The sequence below is a fragment of the Alexandromys fortis genome, unplaced genomic scaffold, assembly GCF_014885135.2.
Source record: "Alexandromys fortis isolate MF-2015 unplaced genomic scaffold, M_Fortis_MF-2015_v1.1 scaffold_107, whole genome shotgun sequence".
NCBI lineage: Eukaryota > Metazoa > Chordata > Mammalia > Rodentia > Cricetidae > Alexandromys > Alexandromys fortis.
Window position 1 is genome coordinate 2445995 of NW_026067987.1, and position 19269 is coordinate 2465263.

At 43.1% G+C, this 19269-nt stretch overlaps 1 protein-coding gene across 1 annotated transcript in view; it reads left to right on the forward strand.

The window, feature by feature from the left end:
• Positions 1–8821: 8821 nt before the first annotated feature.
• Positions 8822–19269, forward strand: part of Il20ra (interleukin 20 receptor subunit alpha) — a 31455-nt gene continuing 21007 nt past the window's right edge. Inside the window, exon 1 of the mRNA XM_050159456.1 lies at positions 8822–9646. Within this exon, the coding sequence (XP_050015413.1) occupies positions 9550–9646 (97 nt within the window). The 5' untranslated portion in view covers positions 8822–9549. The remainder of the gene's footprint in view (positions 9647–19269) is intronic.

Below are 19269 nucleotides of genomic sequence, written 5' to 3' on the forward strand. Positions count from 1 at the left end.
TTTGTGCTTTGATATGATATCAAGAAACCATTCTCAGATGGGCGGTAGTGGCACACACCTTTAATCCCTTGGGAGGCAGAGGCAGGCAGTGCTCTGTGTGTTCGAGGACAGCCTGGTCTACAACAGCTACTTCCAGGACAGGCTTGAAACCATTATCAAATCCAAAGTTGTAAGATTTACTATGTTTCCTTATCAAAGTTTCCTCTCACTGCTCAGAGTAAGTCTCCAATCCATTTTGTCTCTATCCCTTGATTTCTAGGTTTACAGTGGTCCCACACCATTGTCGGGAACTCTCCCAACTCTGAATTGTCATCTATGATAAAAGCTATGGACCATTGATTGCTATTATTAGACTCTCATAAATACATCTGGTGTGCACACCATGCAAGCCATCACCATCTTGACTACTGCCACTTTTCAGTAAATTTTGCAATCAGGAACTATATATGTTCTCTTTGTGTTGGGGCCAGGCGAGAAGAAGAGCAAGCTGTTTTGGAGCTCATAGAAAATGGTTCCCAATTAGCATAATCACAGTGGGTGTGTCTCTGAAAGGCAGAGGCCCTGTGCCTACTTTTCCTGTTAACCCCATGCTGTTGTTGAGGCTACCTCTGCTTATTGCCTTTGAGGTCACCATGTTTCTCATAATCTATGGGTTATATGAGAACTCTAAGGAAGTTTCTAGGCCTTCCTTCACTGGGCATTGTTTCTGATACTTACAATGATGCTGACTGACTTTCTCCAAGCACTGCTCCTGGAGCAGATTAATAATTCAATCACCACCCTTAGAATTTAGAGATCTAGATTATTAGTAAAGTTGGGTTAAGATACTTTTGCTAAAGGGAGGGGAGCAGAGAAAAATGTATAACTCAATAAAAACAATAAAAAAAAGATTTATGCTAAAAAAGATATTTTTGCTACTGGCTTTGATGTGGAAAACCTTTGGGAACAATTTGAAATTTAGAAAGGCACAAGTTTAATAGTTGAGCAAGAGACTCATTGAGGTCAGGGAACAAGAAACAAAGGCAGCCCATTTATCACTAGCTGATGTATATATAGTTCTTGTTAAAGATGGGTTGGCGACCCAAGGTGATGATGAAATTCTTGCACCCATTTTTGCCCTTGGCTTCTTCCTGGTTGATGGGTAGGTGTGCACTCTGGGGACTAAAAGTAGAAATTACTGGTTTCTTTTTATAGATAAAAGTTTAGATTTGCGATTTTTTAAGTGTTTTTCTAAGGTTACCTTTGAGATAAATAATAAAACAATTGATCTTTCCTTTGTAACTGCAAAATGTAACCTGCCAGTTAGGGAGGGGGAAGGGGGGAAGAGAATCTGACTGAGAAGAATACCTTGAATACCTTGCTTGCTTACATTTTGTTAATCTGTAACAAGTTGCTTAGACTTGAGTGTATGTGGGTCCTTAGGAATACTTGGTTTTTCACCTGTATTACATAAAATGCTTAAACACATAAGGGTATTAGAGAACCTGCTGTTTTTTACTTGTATTCATTGTAATCATTCACTTGAAGAGAAGGAGAATGTAACCACATTGTAATTTTTGCTGGGGTATATAAACCATAGGGGAAAAAATAAAGCAAGAGAGACCCTGACATGTTGAAGATTGTGTGTGTGTGTGTGTGTGTGTGTGTGAGAGAGAGAGAGAGAGAGAGAGAGAGAGAGAGAGAGAGAGAGAGAGAGAGATGTTTAAAACGTCCTTACCTGTCAAAGGGAGAAGGATCAGAGGGAGGCATTGAGCTGTGTCTGCACCACTGTAGTAAACGGCTCTAAATAGCAGCACTTGGTTATTAGCCCACCCTGTTTCACTCTGAGTCTGAACTCCTCCTCCAAAGACTGACCATCACTCACTTTCCTGCCTCCTGCCACAGCTTTTTTCCTTTGACTAAAACTAGAGTTGAAATTGTAAAGGAGCCAAGAAACATTGTACTGCCTCCCCAACTTTTCCATACACAAGGTACAAAACCAAAGCCAACCACAGCAGAAGGCCAGATGTATACCTCAGTAGCAGTGTCCCTAAGTTTGACCCCAGCCACCATAGACAAGGAAAAGGTTTCTTTAAAACAAAAGTGGTATTGGTGCAAAAATATGAAAATAGACCGATAAGAATACAAATCCAGAACTCTAAGTTTTCTTGTATCATTAGTAGATATGTATCATATGTCTCAGTTTGCTTGTATCGTTAGTAAGTAAGTATCATATGTATCAGTTTGCTTGTATCATTAGTAGGTAAGTATTGTGTGTATCAGTTTGCATGTATCATCCATACATGATGAAGCCATAAATGATGAGCAAACGTGAAGAGATTCTGGAAGCTACATGCTGCTTTGCTATACTCTCCTGAGAGAGGGAGGGAACCTTGTTTAATGTGAACAAATTCTTTAGAATCTCAATTAATTCTGCCAGGAAAGAGAAGGGGAAAGTGCCTCAATGTACTCAATGGATAAAGTGATTAAATGTGGAAAAGTCTTTTTTAAACAATGGAACAGAAACAATAAGACATGGGTCCAAAAATCTAAACTCTTTCTTCACATATACTCAGAAGAACTCGCCAAATATTATAGATCAGATTTGTAAAAGCTAAAAACAATGCGTGACAAAATGCTCTCTAATCTCGAGAAATTCACAAATTCCTCATATGGGATACCAAAACACAAGGATAGAGTAACAAAAATTGAACATTTTTAAAATTAAAAACTTTTGTTCTTGCAGATGTTGGCGTAAAAATGGAAATGAACCATAAACTGGTAAAACCACTGTAACATACACCTGGCAAAGGATCTGAATGTGGGATATACAAAGACCGATAATGAGAAGGAACCCCAGTGCTGGTTGGCAGAAAATGGACACAGTGGAGCATCCAGAAACAGTGTCGGGGAATCAATACTCCATGTTTTCATGACCCTGGACAGTCTGTCTTTCTGAATCAAGGAAATCTGTCTGCTACAGATTATCTACTTAGCAGCAGACTCCTTTCCTTCTCGTGTCTTAAGGGTGATAGATTTGGCACCAACCGTTTTCATGATGAGGGTAATAAAAATCATCTCCTCCACAGCCAACTGTTATATTCCAGGGGGATACTCTGGCCTTTGACTTCTCAGGGGAATTAATTGAATTTCTAAAGAATTTATCCCCATTGAACGGGGCGGGGGGGGGTTCTTCCTTTCCCTGAGAAGTAAAGAGTAGCAGCTCAGCAGCGTGTGAATCCTCCACACACCCCCAAGCTTGCTCAACAGTTGCGTTTCTTCTCCCATGCTCTGCGCATGTAATCCCCACAGCTCATCTCATTATCTCGGAGGAGGAAGAACTGGGTGGATCTGAGAATGAATGCCGTCATTGCTGTTCAGAATAGCATTGAATCTTATACAGAAAACTCACATTTGCCTTTAAGCTAAAAGAAGAATAAATATAGACATCACATTTTATAGAATGCTGGGCACGGTTGCATACGCTTGTAATTACCCAGCACTTGGGGGACTGAGGTAGAGCATCCAGAGTTTAAGACAAGCATAGAACACTGCAAGTTCAAAGCTAGCCTGGTTATACAGTGAGACCCTGACTCAGAGAAGAAAAGAAAATTGTGGAAGCTGGCAAGGGAGACCCATGTCTGTAATCCAAATACGTAAGAAGCTGAGACAGGAGGACCATACATCAGAGACTAGTCTTGAAAATAGCAAGACACACTCTATTATAAAAAGAAAAAAAAAAGCTTATGAAACACACTAACAATAAAAAGAAGATAAAAGTGTGAATGAATCACAAAGGCATTCTGATTAATGGGCAATATTCTGTCCTATTAATCTATTTATCTACTATTATGTTAATATACAATATACTAATATACTAATACAATACTTTGTCTTTTTTTTTTTTTTTTTTTGGTTTTTCAAGACAAGGTTTCTCTGTGGCTTTGGAGCCTGTCCTGGAACTAGCTCTTGTAGACCAGGCTGGTCTCGAACTCACAGAAATCTGCCTGCCTCTGCCTCCCGAGTGCTGGGATTAAAGGTGTGCGCCACCACCGTCCAGCAATACTTTGTCTTTTTTGCTAACAGAACAATTACTTCCACCTTGTTCTCATGTAGCATTAGGAGCAGCGAGGCTGCGTCCCTGGCACCCGGCCGCCCACATGGCTAGCTTATGCCCCTAAATAATTACACGGAAACTGTATTCTTTTAAACACTGCCTGGCCCGTTATCTGTAGCCTCTTATTGGCTTGCTCTTACATATTAATCTAACCCATTTCTAATAATCTGTGTAGCCCACGAGCTGGCTTACCAGGAAAGATCTTAACCTGCATCTGCCTGGAGTGGGAGAATCATGGCGACTCCTCGACTCAGCTTCTTTCTCTCAGCATTCTGTTCTGTTTACTCCACCCACCTAAGGGTTGGCCTATCAAGGGGCCTAGGCAGTTTCTTTATTAATAAGAAATCACTCCCACATCATTCTCATTTAAATACTTTAGTGATTTTTTTTACTCTTTTCATTTTCATTTAAATTTTAGGATCCTTTTTCAAGTTCCTAAAAAACAACCAGCTAAAATTAGTTTTTTATTTTAAATTAAGATATAAGATAGGTAATTACATTATCTATCTGAAAGTATACTAATTTCAATATTTTCATATATACACAAACATGTTGCCAATCTTACATCAAAATGCAGGCTGTTCCCAGATTCCAGAAAGTTCCTCATAATTCATATATAGCCCCATCACACCGGAAGTCACTATTTCAACTTCTACTACCACTTGATCTGTTTCAGCTGTTCTTGGCTTTCCTATGAACAGGATCATATGGTGGTCAGTGTTCTTTCATGTCTGCCTTTTCCATTCAATAGAATCTTTGCGCTCGAACACATGTACATCACCCAGATGTACACTTTCCTGCCCCCAATCCACTTATACAATAAATAAATAGAAATACAATAAGACGATCTAGCTGAAAAAAGAAGCCAAGAGAATCTCTCATGAAAAACCATTTCCAACATTATCATTGCTTTTTTTGCATTCTTGTGGCAAAATACCCGACAAAAGCGACAAAGAAGGAGGAATCTGTTTTGGCTCACGGTTTGAGGGCACGGTCCACTACGGCAGGGACTTAAGGTCGTACCGTGTCTGCTGGCACACAGCTTACCGTCTCTATTTTTATTCAGTCAGGGACCCTACCATACAAGATGATATCACCCACATTTAGGGTAGGTCTTCCCTCTCCAGTTAAATCTCTCTGCAAATCCCCTCACTGGTATGTCCTTAGGGGTCAGTGTCCCGGGGATCCGGTTGAGACGGCAACACTCGGCATCCCAATCCAGACAACACGTTTGTACTGTATACAGGTATGCACTCGGCATCCCAATCCAGACAACACATTTGTACTGTATACAGGTATGCACTCGGCATCCCAATCCAGACAACACATTTGTACTGTATACAGGTATGCTACTGTCAAAAGTAAAAACTTTAAAGCATTCTCAGTGATCATCATCAGAAAAGTGCAAATGAACCCACAGTGGATACCATTACCCGCCTTCTAAAATACCCACAGTTATGAAGGAGACAGGATATTCTGGCAAAATTGTGGACAAACTGTCTCCCATAGCTGTAAGAATGCAAACTGGTACGATTTCTTTGGAAATCCAGTTTGGCACAAGCCATTTAAGTTAGAAATGCATCTAGCCTAGAGCCCTAAAATTGTGTCACTAACTGTATAGATGACAGAAATACACATACATATATATGTTAGTGGCATTTGCAATAATGCTCAAAAGAGTACAATGACCAAAAGACCCAAACTAGAAAAAAAAACTTAATGAATTTGCAACTTGAGGGAAAGTCATAAAATGGATAATTCTATAGCTATAAACAAATTTTTAAGATTTATTTATTTTTATTTTGCACATATGAATGCTTGCCTGCCTGTATGTGGGTGCACCACACACATGCCTGGTGCCCATGGAGGCAAGAAGATGGTGCCAGATGCCTTCGAGCTGTGAGCTGCCATGCTGGGAACTAAACGTGGGTCCTCTGAAAGAGCAGAAAGTGCTCCTAACCAGTGAGCCATCTCTCCAACTCCAGCATGGATAACATTTGTAAGCATAGTGCTAAGTGAAAAGCCAGAGGTGAGAGGATACTCTGAAAGGGGCTAGCTGAGCATCTGGTGCAGGAACATCATTCCGCTCCCGAGGCTTATGTAATGTTTGCCACCACGTTCACTTTGTGAGGATTCAGAGAGTTACAACATCTGTTCTGTTCATTTGCCCCTTTGTATACTATGTTCCAGGTTACAACTGTTTCCGGGGCTGGGTGTTGCACCCAAGGCCTTATAAAAGCTGATCAAGAGCTCTGCTGCCAAGCATATCCAAGAATTACTCTTTTTAAAGCGTAATCTATTTCTTTAAAAAGTGATTAAATAAAATGGTTTTGTGGAAGAGTTGGTAGGATGGGGTTGCATAGGATTTTAGATCTTAGACAAAGCTAGTATTTAAGTTGATGGTGTAATGTGAAATAATTGCCAGGACTCTAGATACGCACGCAGACAGGATCACTAGGAGCATCTTAGGAATCACATAAGGCCTAGGTCTTTACTGCGCCCCCTTCCCAGGGCTCTCTTTTCTGCTTATGCCTCCCACTCTCAGCCTGTTACAAAGAACGACGTCTCGCCCAGTTTCTCCTGTAACTGCCACCTATTCAAGTGTGCTTTAAAAACAGCCGTGTTTGTACAGACCTGCCTCTGACTCTACTTGATTTTCAGGAGCAAACATCTTTTCTCCTATTCACAAGGTAGTTAATGACCTAGAAACCAAAAGTTAACACGCATGCATTTTAATTGTCCTGTTAATCTACAGTTCACACCTCAAAGTTATTTTTTTTTCTTAAAGTGAGAGGCAGACAAGGAAAATATTAAAGGCATGTGAGAGCGACCAGAACTCCAGCTCCACTTCTCTTGCTCTAAAAGAACAACCTGCCCAAGCCTGTCTCCTCTCTTTGATACTCGGGTAATATAATTAATTCACAGGATTGTTGGCATTAAAAGAAGCAGCACATGTCAAAATCTTAGCGTAGCCTCTCCAGTGTCTGTGTGAAGAACCCACTAACTTCGCGGTATCAATACTATATATCACACCGTTGCTCTAGTTTCGTTTCAGCTTCTGAGACCAAGTACCCTGGCAAAAGCAGCTGGGAGGCATTATTTCAGCGTATGACTCAAGGCTCAGGTTCATCGCTGTGGGAAAACCAAGGCGGAAACTTCCACTGGCTAGTTACACCACATCCACAACCAAGAGATGTCCCCTTGCTTGTACCAGCTCAACTTCTACACTCTACACAGGGCAGCACCTTCTGCCTAGGGAAGAGTGTTGCCCATAATGGCTCCAGTCATTCACATCAACTAACATAAGGCAATCCCAGACAGATAGGCCCACAGGTCAACCCAAATGTAGACAATTCCCGATCGTGACTCTCTTCCCAGTTTGTGTGATGCTAGTTTGTGTCAAATCAACAAAGCTAAGATTCATGCCTAGAAAATATCTAGGCCTTAGAGTGGACTACGAAAACGTGCGATTTGGTGTGTGTTTGTGTTGTTGTTGTTGTTAGTACTTAAAGGCGAGAGTAGTGAGGTGCTATACTGGTTTGTTTTTTATTTGTTTAACTAGAAAATACAAAAACTCCTAGTCCAATAGGCTCCATAAGCTAAGATTTCAACATGATTAATGGTGACAATGGTGCAGTAATATAGATAAGTAATAGAAAATACCTATGTTATTATGTTACTTCACAGACCTTTGGAGGATACACTGGAGTTTACTTAGCCTGGGAAGGACAAGGACTGCCCTACCTTGAATTAACAGCTATGGTGGGAGGTTAGAATATAAGGTCCAGCACCACAAAAATACATAGAGATGCCAAGGAAGTGTCCAAAGGGGGTTCTGGACGACAAGCAAAAACAAGATATTAAACTCTACTTCAGTGTGAGGGAAACATCACTGAGTCTGAACCTAGTAAGTCCTAGGGCTTCCTCTGCCTTCTTGAGGATGACCCTTGCACTGGCAACCCACAAGAACCTCTAGAGAGGACCACCAGAAAGGGCAGGATCTGGCTGTCTCCCAGCCTCAACCCTAAGAAGACAGGGTGCAGACTATCGCCCAAGAAATGCCAGTTATGAATGTTAAGAAAGGGCCAGGTATATGTCCGCTTGAGATAGCCCTTTTTAGGCTATGGATGAGTCATATTTAAACAAAAATTCGTACAAGTTCTAACACGGATATAAAAATCATGTATTTAGAGTTTTCAGAAATTGCATATGACTTAGTAAGTGCTCGGGCGAGAAACACAATGATTATCTTAACAGGCAGATGTCAGAGAACTAAAAGCTGGAAAGGAACCCTAAGATGGAAAGTGAGTAGCTGCTAATTGCATTGCAACTTTCACTCTTAGGGCTGTAGAAACAAAGGGAGGACCTAAGGACTCTGTACTCAGTAAAGGAGCATCACAAAAAGAAGATTCGGACCCATGAGAACTGGGTCTGGACAACGAGGCAGATTCTTCGAGTACACAAAGAAGTTGGAAACTAGGACCAAAGCCTGCTGAAACTAAATTGCTTTTTGCTAGGATAAAGACCTGGAGAGGAATTACGAAGAAAACAACAAACGAACAGCAAACAAGTCCCGTTCTTCCTCCTCTAGTGCCCCCTACCGGTGGGACCTAGAGGCACAGCTGACACAGTGAACGGACTTTAATTTTCAGAAGCCATCTAATCAGACAATCCAACAGGAACTCTGTCTCTTTGAGACTGAAGAAAGCAGGGCTTTAAGACGCTCCGAAAATAGTGGCATTTCTAGCTACCTTCGCTACCAAAAAAGGGTTTGTTTGGTTTGGTTTGTTTCAATTGTTGAGCCTCCTTTCTTCCTAAGGGTAGCTGATGCAATTTTAAAGTCATTTCTCTTTATTTGTGGATTTGCGACAAGAAACTAAGGAGGAGAGAGAGAACGTGCCTGAAGCACAGGGTTAATTTGTTGGTTTTCATGTCGTGCTAAATATTTAAAACTACCTAGAAAGGACCGCTGGTGAGATTTGCTTTGTAGAGTTTTCTCACCTTTTCAAGCTTTGCCCTTTCTTTCTCTCTTAGTTGGGGGACCACCTCTCACAGGCTTGGGAGACTTCAGGCCAGTTGTTGGATTTTGTAAGGTTACCTCTGCTCTCGGTAAAGGGCAAAGACTCCTGACTTCTGGTGGCAGGGGTGGAAGGAAATCTCGAACAAGGCGACACGTTGAGAAATACCTATTGCACTCTTCCCGCATCTTCTTCCGGGATGAAATCTGACGTTTCAAGTGAGAGATAAGACTATGGTGTACCGGGGTGAGCCTTCACCTGTACCGATCTCTATCAGCCCTTGAAGCCTGTGGACTTGGAACTGAAACCCAGAAAGAAGTCCCCGCGCGCGGGAACACCCTGTGGGGAAAGCAACGTGTGAGCCCGGATTCTGGGCTCCATCGCCCTTGGTCCCGCCTGTAGCGTTCCCCGAGATGTGACCCCAGCTGATTGCCCATGCGCGCTCCCGGGACCCAGGCACCGGGTCGCCCGGCACTGCCGCGGCTGCTGCTCCCGCTGTTGTTGCTGCTGCTGGCCGCTTCGGGACGGGCAGGTAGGACGGTGGCGCCGCCGGGGCGGGGGCGAAGACCACGTGGCGGGAGCTGGAGGGACCCTCGCCGGGAGATTAACTCAGCCTCCCGTGCTCTCGGACTGGGCTCTGACTTGCTGGATCCGAGCTGGGGGTAGAGAAGTATAGAGGGGTCCATGAAGCCTTGACCATGACGCCGAGGGGCGGCTCGCACTAACGCCATGCTAGGTCCAAGACTCCCAGACAGAGCTGCCCCCGGAAGGTCAGGTCAGAGCTTGGAAAAAAAACAAAGATCGGCTCCAAAGGGAAAGCCACATTCTGCTCTTCTGGGAACAGTCTTCCCTCCGCAATCACGACATGTACAGATATGTTCTCTGAGTTTTCAGAAGTGGCAAAAGAAAACACTTTTTCAGAAGTGTTGTTTAAAAGTTTAAACCGTAACCGCTGTGATTGAGAACGATAACGATTTGCTAAAGAAGTTTTTTTTTCTGTATTTCTTTCATATAAAAACATACTTTAAAAAAAGCAAGATATCTCACACGTCCCCCCCCCTTAAGTTTTTAATTAAAGAAACAGCCACAAGGTTTCCCAAAGTATCGATTGCAGTTCACATAAAATTGACTCAGGCAGCTGTGCCAATTAGCCTTGCACTGAACAGCGAGTGGGGATGGCAGTTGTTCTTGAGACTGCAATCTGAGAAAACGGGAAGCGCAGCGTTGCTTCCAGAGACAAGAAACTTGCACGCTGGCCTCAGAGCGACCGCTGGATGGTCTATTCTAGACAAGAAGTTTCTTTGCTGATTTCTAAATTTATGAAAATATGTGATTGCATTTTAATAATTCCAGATAAGCAAATGTAAAGAGACTTAGTTCAAACATTGCTGATATAAATCTGTTTTTGGTTTTTAAAGCACAGTTGAAGTTTATTACAAAAGGTTTTAAGTAGAGGCATCAAGGGGAATGAGAGACTCTGTGTGTGTGTGACTGTGTGTGTGTGCATGCATGCATATACATATATATGTGTGAATGTACATATGTATATCTCTGTGCATGTATATATGAATGTACATATGTATATTGTGTGAATGATTAAGGGAAGATCTCCACATATAGTGCATGCAATAGAGCCAGCCTACTGAATTTGTTTGCTTTTAATCAGAGAAATAAAATTTGGTCAAAGAGAAGGACATTAGAAAGCAGTGATATTCCTAGCTTCAAAGCAAAATTTGCAAGCAAACACACACTCAGAGAAACATGCTTTTTGGTCCATGAGACCCAGAAACTTTCTCGGCGTTTAACATGGGACTGTCCTTCACTGACACTCTGAGGGTTACTAGGAAAACCAATTAAGAGGTAGATTAGTGACTAGATGCCACTCGTATACCTAACTGCTTAGGTGGTCGACAGGAATGTGGACTTATAAACGTTATATGAGAAGCCACTCATGGGCAGATAACACTTTAACTTTTTTAAACTTTTTCTTTTGCACAAAAGTTCAGAGTTACACAGCAGGATAAGGGTATATAATGCCAGAACACCCAAGAGAACTGAACAGCATCTCGTGCAGGGCCGACATTTTCTACAGATCTTGATGTTTTGTTTAAGGTGAACTATTACAGGAGTTCTGAGTGTCTCTGCTGTTCCCTAAGGCTGGTGTAACCTGGTTATTTACTCTCCGGGCTCTCTGGATAGAGGTTTTACCAGATAGTTTATCCCTATAGCCTATCAAACTGGGTCCTGTAGATAATCCTATGTCTTTATTGCTGTGTACCATTTCTGTATCTCAATGAGAATGAGGCGCTCCAGAATGATGTTTGACATAAAACAGAGTTTGTATATAATGGCCAGCATTATATAAACATACCTTAAGCCTATAAGAGACTACAAAAACAATAATTTCTGAGGACATGTCTCAATTCAAAATTCCTCAAAGGCTTCCAATGCTTTCGGAATTTTCTAAATCCCACAGTGTTCTGTGTGACCTGCTCCCTCCTCTTTCTCCAGCCTCTTCCGGTCTTTTCCCAGTTCCCAAAGCCAAATGTCCAGGATCCATACTTGCAGGCCCCTCTACTTGAATGCCCCTCCCTATCCATGTTGGCTAAACCTGCCCAGTCTGCCTGTCACCTCAATGTGACTCTCACAGGAAGGAAATCCCTTAGTCTCCAACGTGGAGACAGACTCCGCAGGACTCACTTGTCATCCTACCCAACTGCTACTTCTTTGAATCACCCTTTGCATCATGGGTCCAGGGTAATTGCTTACCTGTCTTCTTCTACCTGAGCACCTCTCACCACAGGAAACTCACTACCTGCACCCAGATCGCCAAGATGCCCCCCCCATAAACCACATAAAAGTTCCTTCCATAAACCACACCACACTTGCTTCTTGCTGTTTTCAACCATTGTGCGCATTTATTTTGAGCTGAAAAGGTTCACAGGATAAGGAAATTGAGTTCGGATCGGGATGTATCTGCGGCGAGTCAGCTTCTTCTTTATTCTCTGCTCACAGCCTCCTACATTGTATTTGTGCCCTGTCCCCTCTCTGTGCTATTTTCAGGATGTCTTCCAGCACAATGGTGACTTCTTGGGCTGCCTCCCTGTAGAGCCTGATGGACTGGCTCCCTTACTAAACATGGAAGCAAGATTGTCCTTGCATTTTCCGTCATTTCTAAGGCCTTCAAGGGCCCTCTTCTCATCTCTTTTGTCTTCTGTGAGACAAACTGTGACCAGATTCAGAATTTCTTACTAGCACAATTTCACTTGTCTGGCCAAGGCAGCTTCCTGCTTCCTCTTGGGGTATGGAGAAAGAAAGTATGGTTTGATGCCTTCTCTAGAATCACCGATATCTATGAGGGTGGGCTGTTAGTACAACCAAGGCGCTCTCCAGGAGAGGAAATTTTAATTGATTTTTAAACACTATCTGTACAGCATTCTCCCTGCTCTTTGAGGGTGGTGATCACACCCACCGAGGTGGCAACGTTCCTCACTCTGCCCACTACCTAATCTGATGCCCCGTCCGCTTGAACCAGAGTATGAAAACAAACACTCCATCTTGTCCGCACGTGTCCCAGACACGCTTCATTTCCTCACGGGCACATTCCAGCTTTTTCTTGGATGGGAGTCAGAGTCTCCCTCCACGCAGCTAAAGACCAAACATGTTTTGCTGACAATGGAGATTTTCGGCATTTGTTCACGCTTCCACCACTTAAACCTCCGCCGTCCATATGCGACCGTCCTTCCTACATTAGGCCCCGCCTTCTTACTTGCAGGTGGCCCAGCAGTTCTTACAGAATTCTCTTCAATAAGTTGGGTATTCCTTCTGAGGAAGAAGATAGCTGTGTTAATGTTTATAGGGCTGTCACAACAAAGTACCACAAACTAAGCAGATTCAAATCACGTAACTTTATTGCTTACAGTTATGGAGACTGGAAGTACGGTGCTAGGGGCTGGCACCTTCCTAAACAGGGGCTGGGGGTGGGCTCTGTTGCATGGCTCGCCCTCTGCTTTCAGCTGCTAACAGTATCTGGTGTGGCTACACCTGTAGGCATGCTGCTCCATCACTGCCCTGATCTCGTCTCCAAGTGGACACCTCTCTCTGTCCCTTCGCATAACCTTGAAGACTATGTGTGTCTGCCTCTTTGTTCAAGTCCCCCCCTTTTTTTTTAAAGGATTTCAACCCAGCCTGTTGACTGTAAAGGCCATGTTTTCAAATAAACGAAGATTGTGTGGTACTGGTGTTAGGGGCAGGAGTGGGGCATTAGAATTTCAGTTATTTCTCTTGGGCAGTACAATCCAACTCACAACTCTACCGCGCACTCGGAGGTGACAAGATGTGAGGGCTTGGCACGGCTTCTCCAGGGAGGTTTTTCCAGCTGCACACACAGCAGTCCTTCCTGTTCAGCACGCTAGTGGTCTGTGTCCACTACCGACGGGACGTTTCTGGAAGTGTCAGACCTGGAAGGCTGCACTGAAAACGCTGAGAGCAGATACGAGGTTTTCTCTTACGCTTTCCGTATCATAAACATGGAGGACAGCCGCCGCAGGCTCTCCACAAAGACTGGTAGTATTTAACCTCCTGCATCAGGGAAGCTCTCTCCTCAGACCTCTGCCTCCCATCTCTGCAGTTAACTGCTCCAAATATTTGGGAGGCGAAACGACCCGTTTTATTTCAGCTCAGCTCTCCCTCCAATATATTGCAAAGTGTCGGCTAAATTACTTCCTAAGTGTTCCTAAACATGGTATTATTTAAAAGAATAGTTCATAGACTTTAAGTGCACAGTCAAATTGCACAAGCAGGAAAATGAGAAATTGGTCAGATTGCACAAAATGAGATCTCATGTATCCACTTTGAGTTCCCCCAGGTTTAAATATATCCTTCCTCCACGTGATTTTTAATTAATCCCATTACCCACCCATTCACTCATTTAATGTCAATCATCTGTACACGTAGGAACTCTTCCAGGCTCCTAACTGAACAAGAAAAAGACCCCTTCTTCATGTGGTCTCCAGAGAAAGACAGGAAACTTAGGGAGCCAGTGCCAGAACCAAAGGGAAGAGTTTTCCTTAGACATGCAGAACAAGACAGTTCGTCTAGTCCAAGGGCAGCATTGGCCCCTGTGGGAAAAGCCTTAATATAATGTGGGGATGGGGCAGTTTGAATCTGAAATGTCTCACTCGTGTCTGGAATGTTCCTCCCAGGTTGTAGGCCTGCTCTAAGGGTCTTAGAGCCTTTATGATGTGGGCTCTGCTAGCAGAAGTAGATCATAGAGGTAGGCCACATGACTGTTCCTGGTTCTGGCCTGCAGTTTCCACTTCCGGGTTCATGCCAGGTGGGCAGCTGTCGCCTCAGGTTTCTGCCTCTACAGCAGAGCTGCCCCCAGCTCCTCCCTCCAGCCTTCCAAATTAGAGGTTTCTAATTGGACAGTCTCCGAGATCTTGACCTAAATAATGCCTTTCTCTCCTAACCTTTTCTGTCAGGCATTCCTGTCGCTGTGGTGCAAATGTAACTGAGAGAATGCACCACATCACATTCCTGCTTGAGTAGGAAAGAGGCAACAGAAGACAAATGTATTTTAATAGAAAAAGAACCATTAAATGCTTTTGGGAAAATGCATTAAAATTCAGCAAATAACCAAAACTGTTTCCTATATATTGCATCAAATATTAACAATTCAATATACATCTAATCCTTTTTCATTTAAATATTAGCAAAAGGGAGGGGTTGGGGTAAGTCTCACACTAAGTGAATCCTTTCTCTAAATCACCAGGTACTGACATTCTTCTTCCCATACATTTCCTACTTACAAAATACATCTGAGCAAAACACGGCAACATCGTAGAAAGGAAGCTCTTTCTGAAACTGGTGGTTGTGGAGTGGGTAGGAGTGAGGACCTCTGTGGGTAGAGACTGACCTCAAGGTCATTGGTAGACTCCACAAGCCACTGTGGTCTGCAGCCCTCTGCAGCACTGAATCAAACCACAAACAGTTATCAGAAGGCACACGTGTTAAGATGCGGTTTTTTAATAAAGGTGCTGTGTCCCACTTCCTGTTTCAACACAGTTCCTGAAAGGCCGTGCTAATTTTAATGAATAAGTATGAAGTGGGCGGCTTATTGATCCAGTTCCCACCCTGTTCCTGGAAAAGTTCTAACTTTGTCAATGCAGCGTCGGATCTGCTGATACTAATATCTATACTGGTATATTATTTATGTTTTAATAAATAAAGCTTTCCTGGAGATTAGAAGACAAAGCAGTCACACTAGTCAGCCACACAGGCCAGGGAGTGGTGGCCCAGACCTTTAATCACAAGATTCTGGAGACAGGCAGATGGATCTCTGTGAGTTCAAGGCTACCCTGGGCTACACAAGATCGATCCAGAAACAGAACCGGGTGGTGGTGGATCACATCTTTAATCCCAGTGTTTGGGAGTCACACACCTTTAATCCCAGCTCTAGGGAGGTAGAGACAGGAGTGATATGGCTGGGCTGAGAGAGGAAGATAAAAGGGAAGAGACATGAACTCACTGGAGTATGGAGTCTGAAAATTTGTGGAGACAGGATCTCACCCATTCAGTCAGAAGATTTGGTAGAGATAGAAGTTCTCTCTAGTGATTCGCCACTCTGTTTTCTGATCTTTAGCTTGAAGATCAGATATCTGTCTCTGAGTTTTTATATGCAAGACTCCCAAATGATCTTACCTGCTGAGCCATCTTTCCAGGCCCTAAACTGCAACATTATTAAATAGCATTTTGGTATTATTAGCTTTGAGGCAATTAGGTAAATACCACATACCATCCTGCTATACCTAGAGAACTGCATCCCAGATGTCTCTGAGAAACAGTGTAGCAGCCATATTTTATAAGATGCACCTAACAATACTCAGCACAGTTGAATGCCTGTAGCCCCACCTACTCTGAAGCAGCAAAACCGCAAGTTTGAGATCAGCTCAGACAACTTAACAAGACTGTTTCAAAATTTTAAAAAAATATTTAAAAGGATTGAAATTGCATCTCAGTCAGTGGTAGGACACTTGCCTAACTGTAAAACCTGGGCTCAGCCCCCCCATTACTATAGTATCATTCAGTCAATCAACTTCCATTAATGAAATTGTCTTAGATTCATGGGTTGTAAGTCTCGGTTTCCCAATCTCTTTTTGGAAGGACCCAAGTGCAGACACAGGACTATTTATTGCAGAGGTGTTTCTCAGATGAAGCAGAGCTTGTTGTTGTTTTTTTTTTTTTTAAAGACAACTGTCCTCATCAGTCCAGACTGCTAGAACACACTAAAGATGGGGAGGGGTTCTAAACAACAGAAATGAATGTTTCACAGCTCTTGAGACTGGGGTGAGAAAGTCCAAGATCAAGACACTAGTAGCTCTGGTGACAGGTGACAGCTCACTCCCTAATGCACAGTCTGCCAGCTTAGCATCTTCCTCGGGTAAAGGGCAAGATGGATCTCTTTGGGATCTTTAAAAGGGAGGCAGGGACATCAACAGTGTCCATGAGACTTGGCCTGTATAATCTAACCACTTCCCCAAAGCCCCACTTTCAAATATAACATTGAGCCCGCCCTCAGGTTTAGCATATGAATGGGGCCACATTTGGCACCAAAGTATAAGAGTTAGTTCACAAGTATAGACAACCTGTTTTGACTTCAGTGTTCATGCAGTTGACAGAAACTTCCCCGCCAATCCCTTACAGCTTTGTTGAGGTACTTTCAATTTCGAACACTCAAAGGGATCTAGTCTCCACAGGAGTCAAGAAAATCAGAAGAGAGTCACGAGTCCAACACATTCCACCCAGCTGTCTGGAGTCATGAATGTTCAGTGGCACGGAGGCCACACTGATGATATATGTCACCATGCCGTAATAATATTGCTAAAGATAGCACAAGATGACACTCAGCAAATGATGCACAGATAGAGTATTGAGAGTGTTTTAATTCTGAAAGACTCGGCAGGCATAGAACACTAATGTCTAAGGACCTGAAAGAGCAGACTGAGCTGTGGTGTGGAGGGGGATTAGAAAAGGCTGGTGAACTTGGTGCCTTGGGAAAACAGCAAAGAGAGAGAGACCAGGACTGGTCGTGAAGAATCTATGTACCGACCCTGGCAATGACGGTTTATTAGAAAATCAGTTATGCTTTCAGAAATGCTGCTGGTTTTCTTACCCTTAAACTGGCAAGTGGCTCCTATAAACAATGTGGGTGTGGCTTATTTTTTTTACTTTAATATTAATTTGATTGTCTTAGCAGTAGTTGGTTAGAGAAATAACTCATTCCAACAAGGCTGTTTATGCAGGAGGATCCTTCTAGTTTTCTAACTTGAAATTTTGCCTAAAATTTTGTAGCTCTTTCCTTTAACCACCAAAGAATCATTAAGTATCAGATTGCTTTTCATTTTTGGGGATGCAGGTAGGAGTAGGTGAGTGTGTGGGTGTGCATGTTCTCCTTGGAGGGGTGTGTGTACACATGCGTATGTGTACACATGGAGGCCACGTGTGGTGCAACCGGACCTGTCCATCTTGTTTATGGAGACAGGGATCTCTCACGGGGAGCTGCACACACCGGTTGAGTCAGGCTGGCTAGCCAGCAAGCCCAGACATAAAGAACTTCACACTTGGCTCTCACATGGCTGCTGGGGATCGAACTCTGATACTCATGCTTGCACCGCAAGCACTTTCCTGAGTGAGCTATCTCCCTAATGCGTGTTTTTCCTTTTTAAATTATATTTTATTGTCTTCTTTTTTTAAAAAAAAGTATTAATCCTGTTTTTTTTTAATTCTTCCTTTGTATTATTAAAACAGCAAAGGGATAAAGAGTTCATTGATAGGTCTTCACCTGATTCCACTGGGCTTTTCCTGGAAAACTGGCCCAACTTTGCTTGAGGTCCATTGCCAACCCCAAGCGTGCATCCTGGTGGAAGCCCTGTCTGTTCCCTGGGACGATGCTGGGATAGTCTCACCAGTCTCCACTTCCTTCTGTCCATCCCCTTCAACTCATATTCAGCACCCTCCAGAGTGAGGCCTCCACTTGGATATAAATAGGCTTATGATATCTCCTGCTTGATGAGGCTGGACCACGTTCTCATTGCGCTTCAAATGTGAAGACAGATGACTTTTCCCATGCCAGAGTCTCTGTTGGGAATGCTGCTCTCCCAAGCCTAGGTTTCTCCCTAGGTCCCTGTCCAACTATGCCCTGTGACTCACAGGGGTGACAGACACCCTTTGCAAGTCTGATCATCACTGTGTAAGAATCTATCTGCTTAATTCAATGATTAATTTTTTAGCGCTTTCCTTCTTTTCAGTGGCCAGAGGCTCTATAAGGACAGAAACTCATCTCTTAGTCACAATTAGATACACTCAGAGTAGTCCCAGGCTTTAGCTCCACAATATGGCTGGCTTGAAAAGACAGAATTTATTCCTTCATGGTTTGGAAGCTATGAGTTAAAATCAAGATGCTGGCCAGCTTGGGCTCCTGCTGGAAGCCTTCAGAATAAGTTATGTCTATCCTTCCCCTAACTCCTGGAAATCCCAAGGAGTTTTGGACGTGCATGCCGATGCATTCTCCAGGCCGTGGCCGCCATCGTCGCATGATTCCCTCTCTCTTTCTGTCTTTTCACACGGTTGTATTTTTGCAAAGACACCAGTCATGCTGCGTTAAGAGCTAATGCTGCTCCAGTGTGGCCCCAGCTAATGGAGTTTCTGCCCCAAACCTCTTTCCAAATGAGCTCACATCCAGAGCTATTAAGAATTAGGACTTCAGCGTATTTAGAGAGAAGGGACGGGCACAATTCAACTTGTAGAACAAAAAGTAATAAATGAAGTGAATAACTAAAATGATGAACCGGCATTTCATATTCATATAGGGGGAACTGACTTTAGTGCTCAATGTGAAGGGCAATAAGCTAACATTCAAGGTTAAGGCGAAACGTTTAGAAATATATAGTTTTATTGTGATCCCAAATTAATAGAGATCATATACTCATCAACTTAAAAGAACTTAGACTAAACTCAGACACAACAGTCTAGGAACCCTTGCCTTTGCCATCACCACACTGTTGGGGAATGTGTTTAATAGTGCACACTAGTAGACAGCTCCTACTTGCATGCTTCTGGGTCAGATGTGGAAGGAAATGGAAGACAGTATTCTGA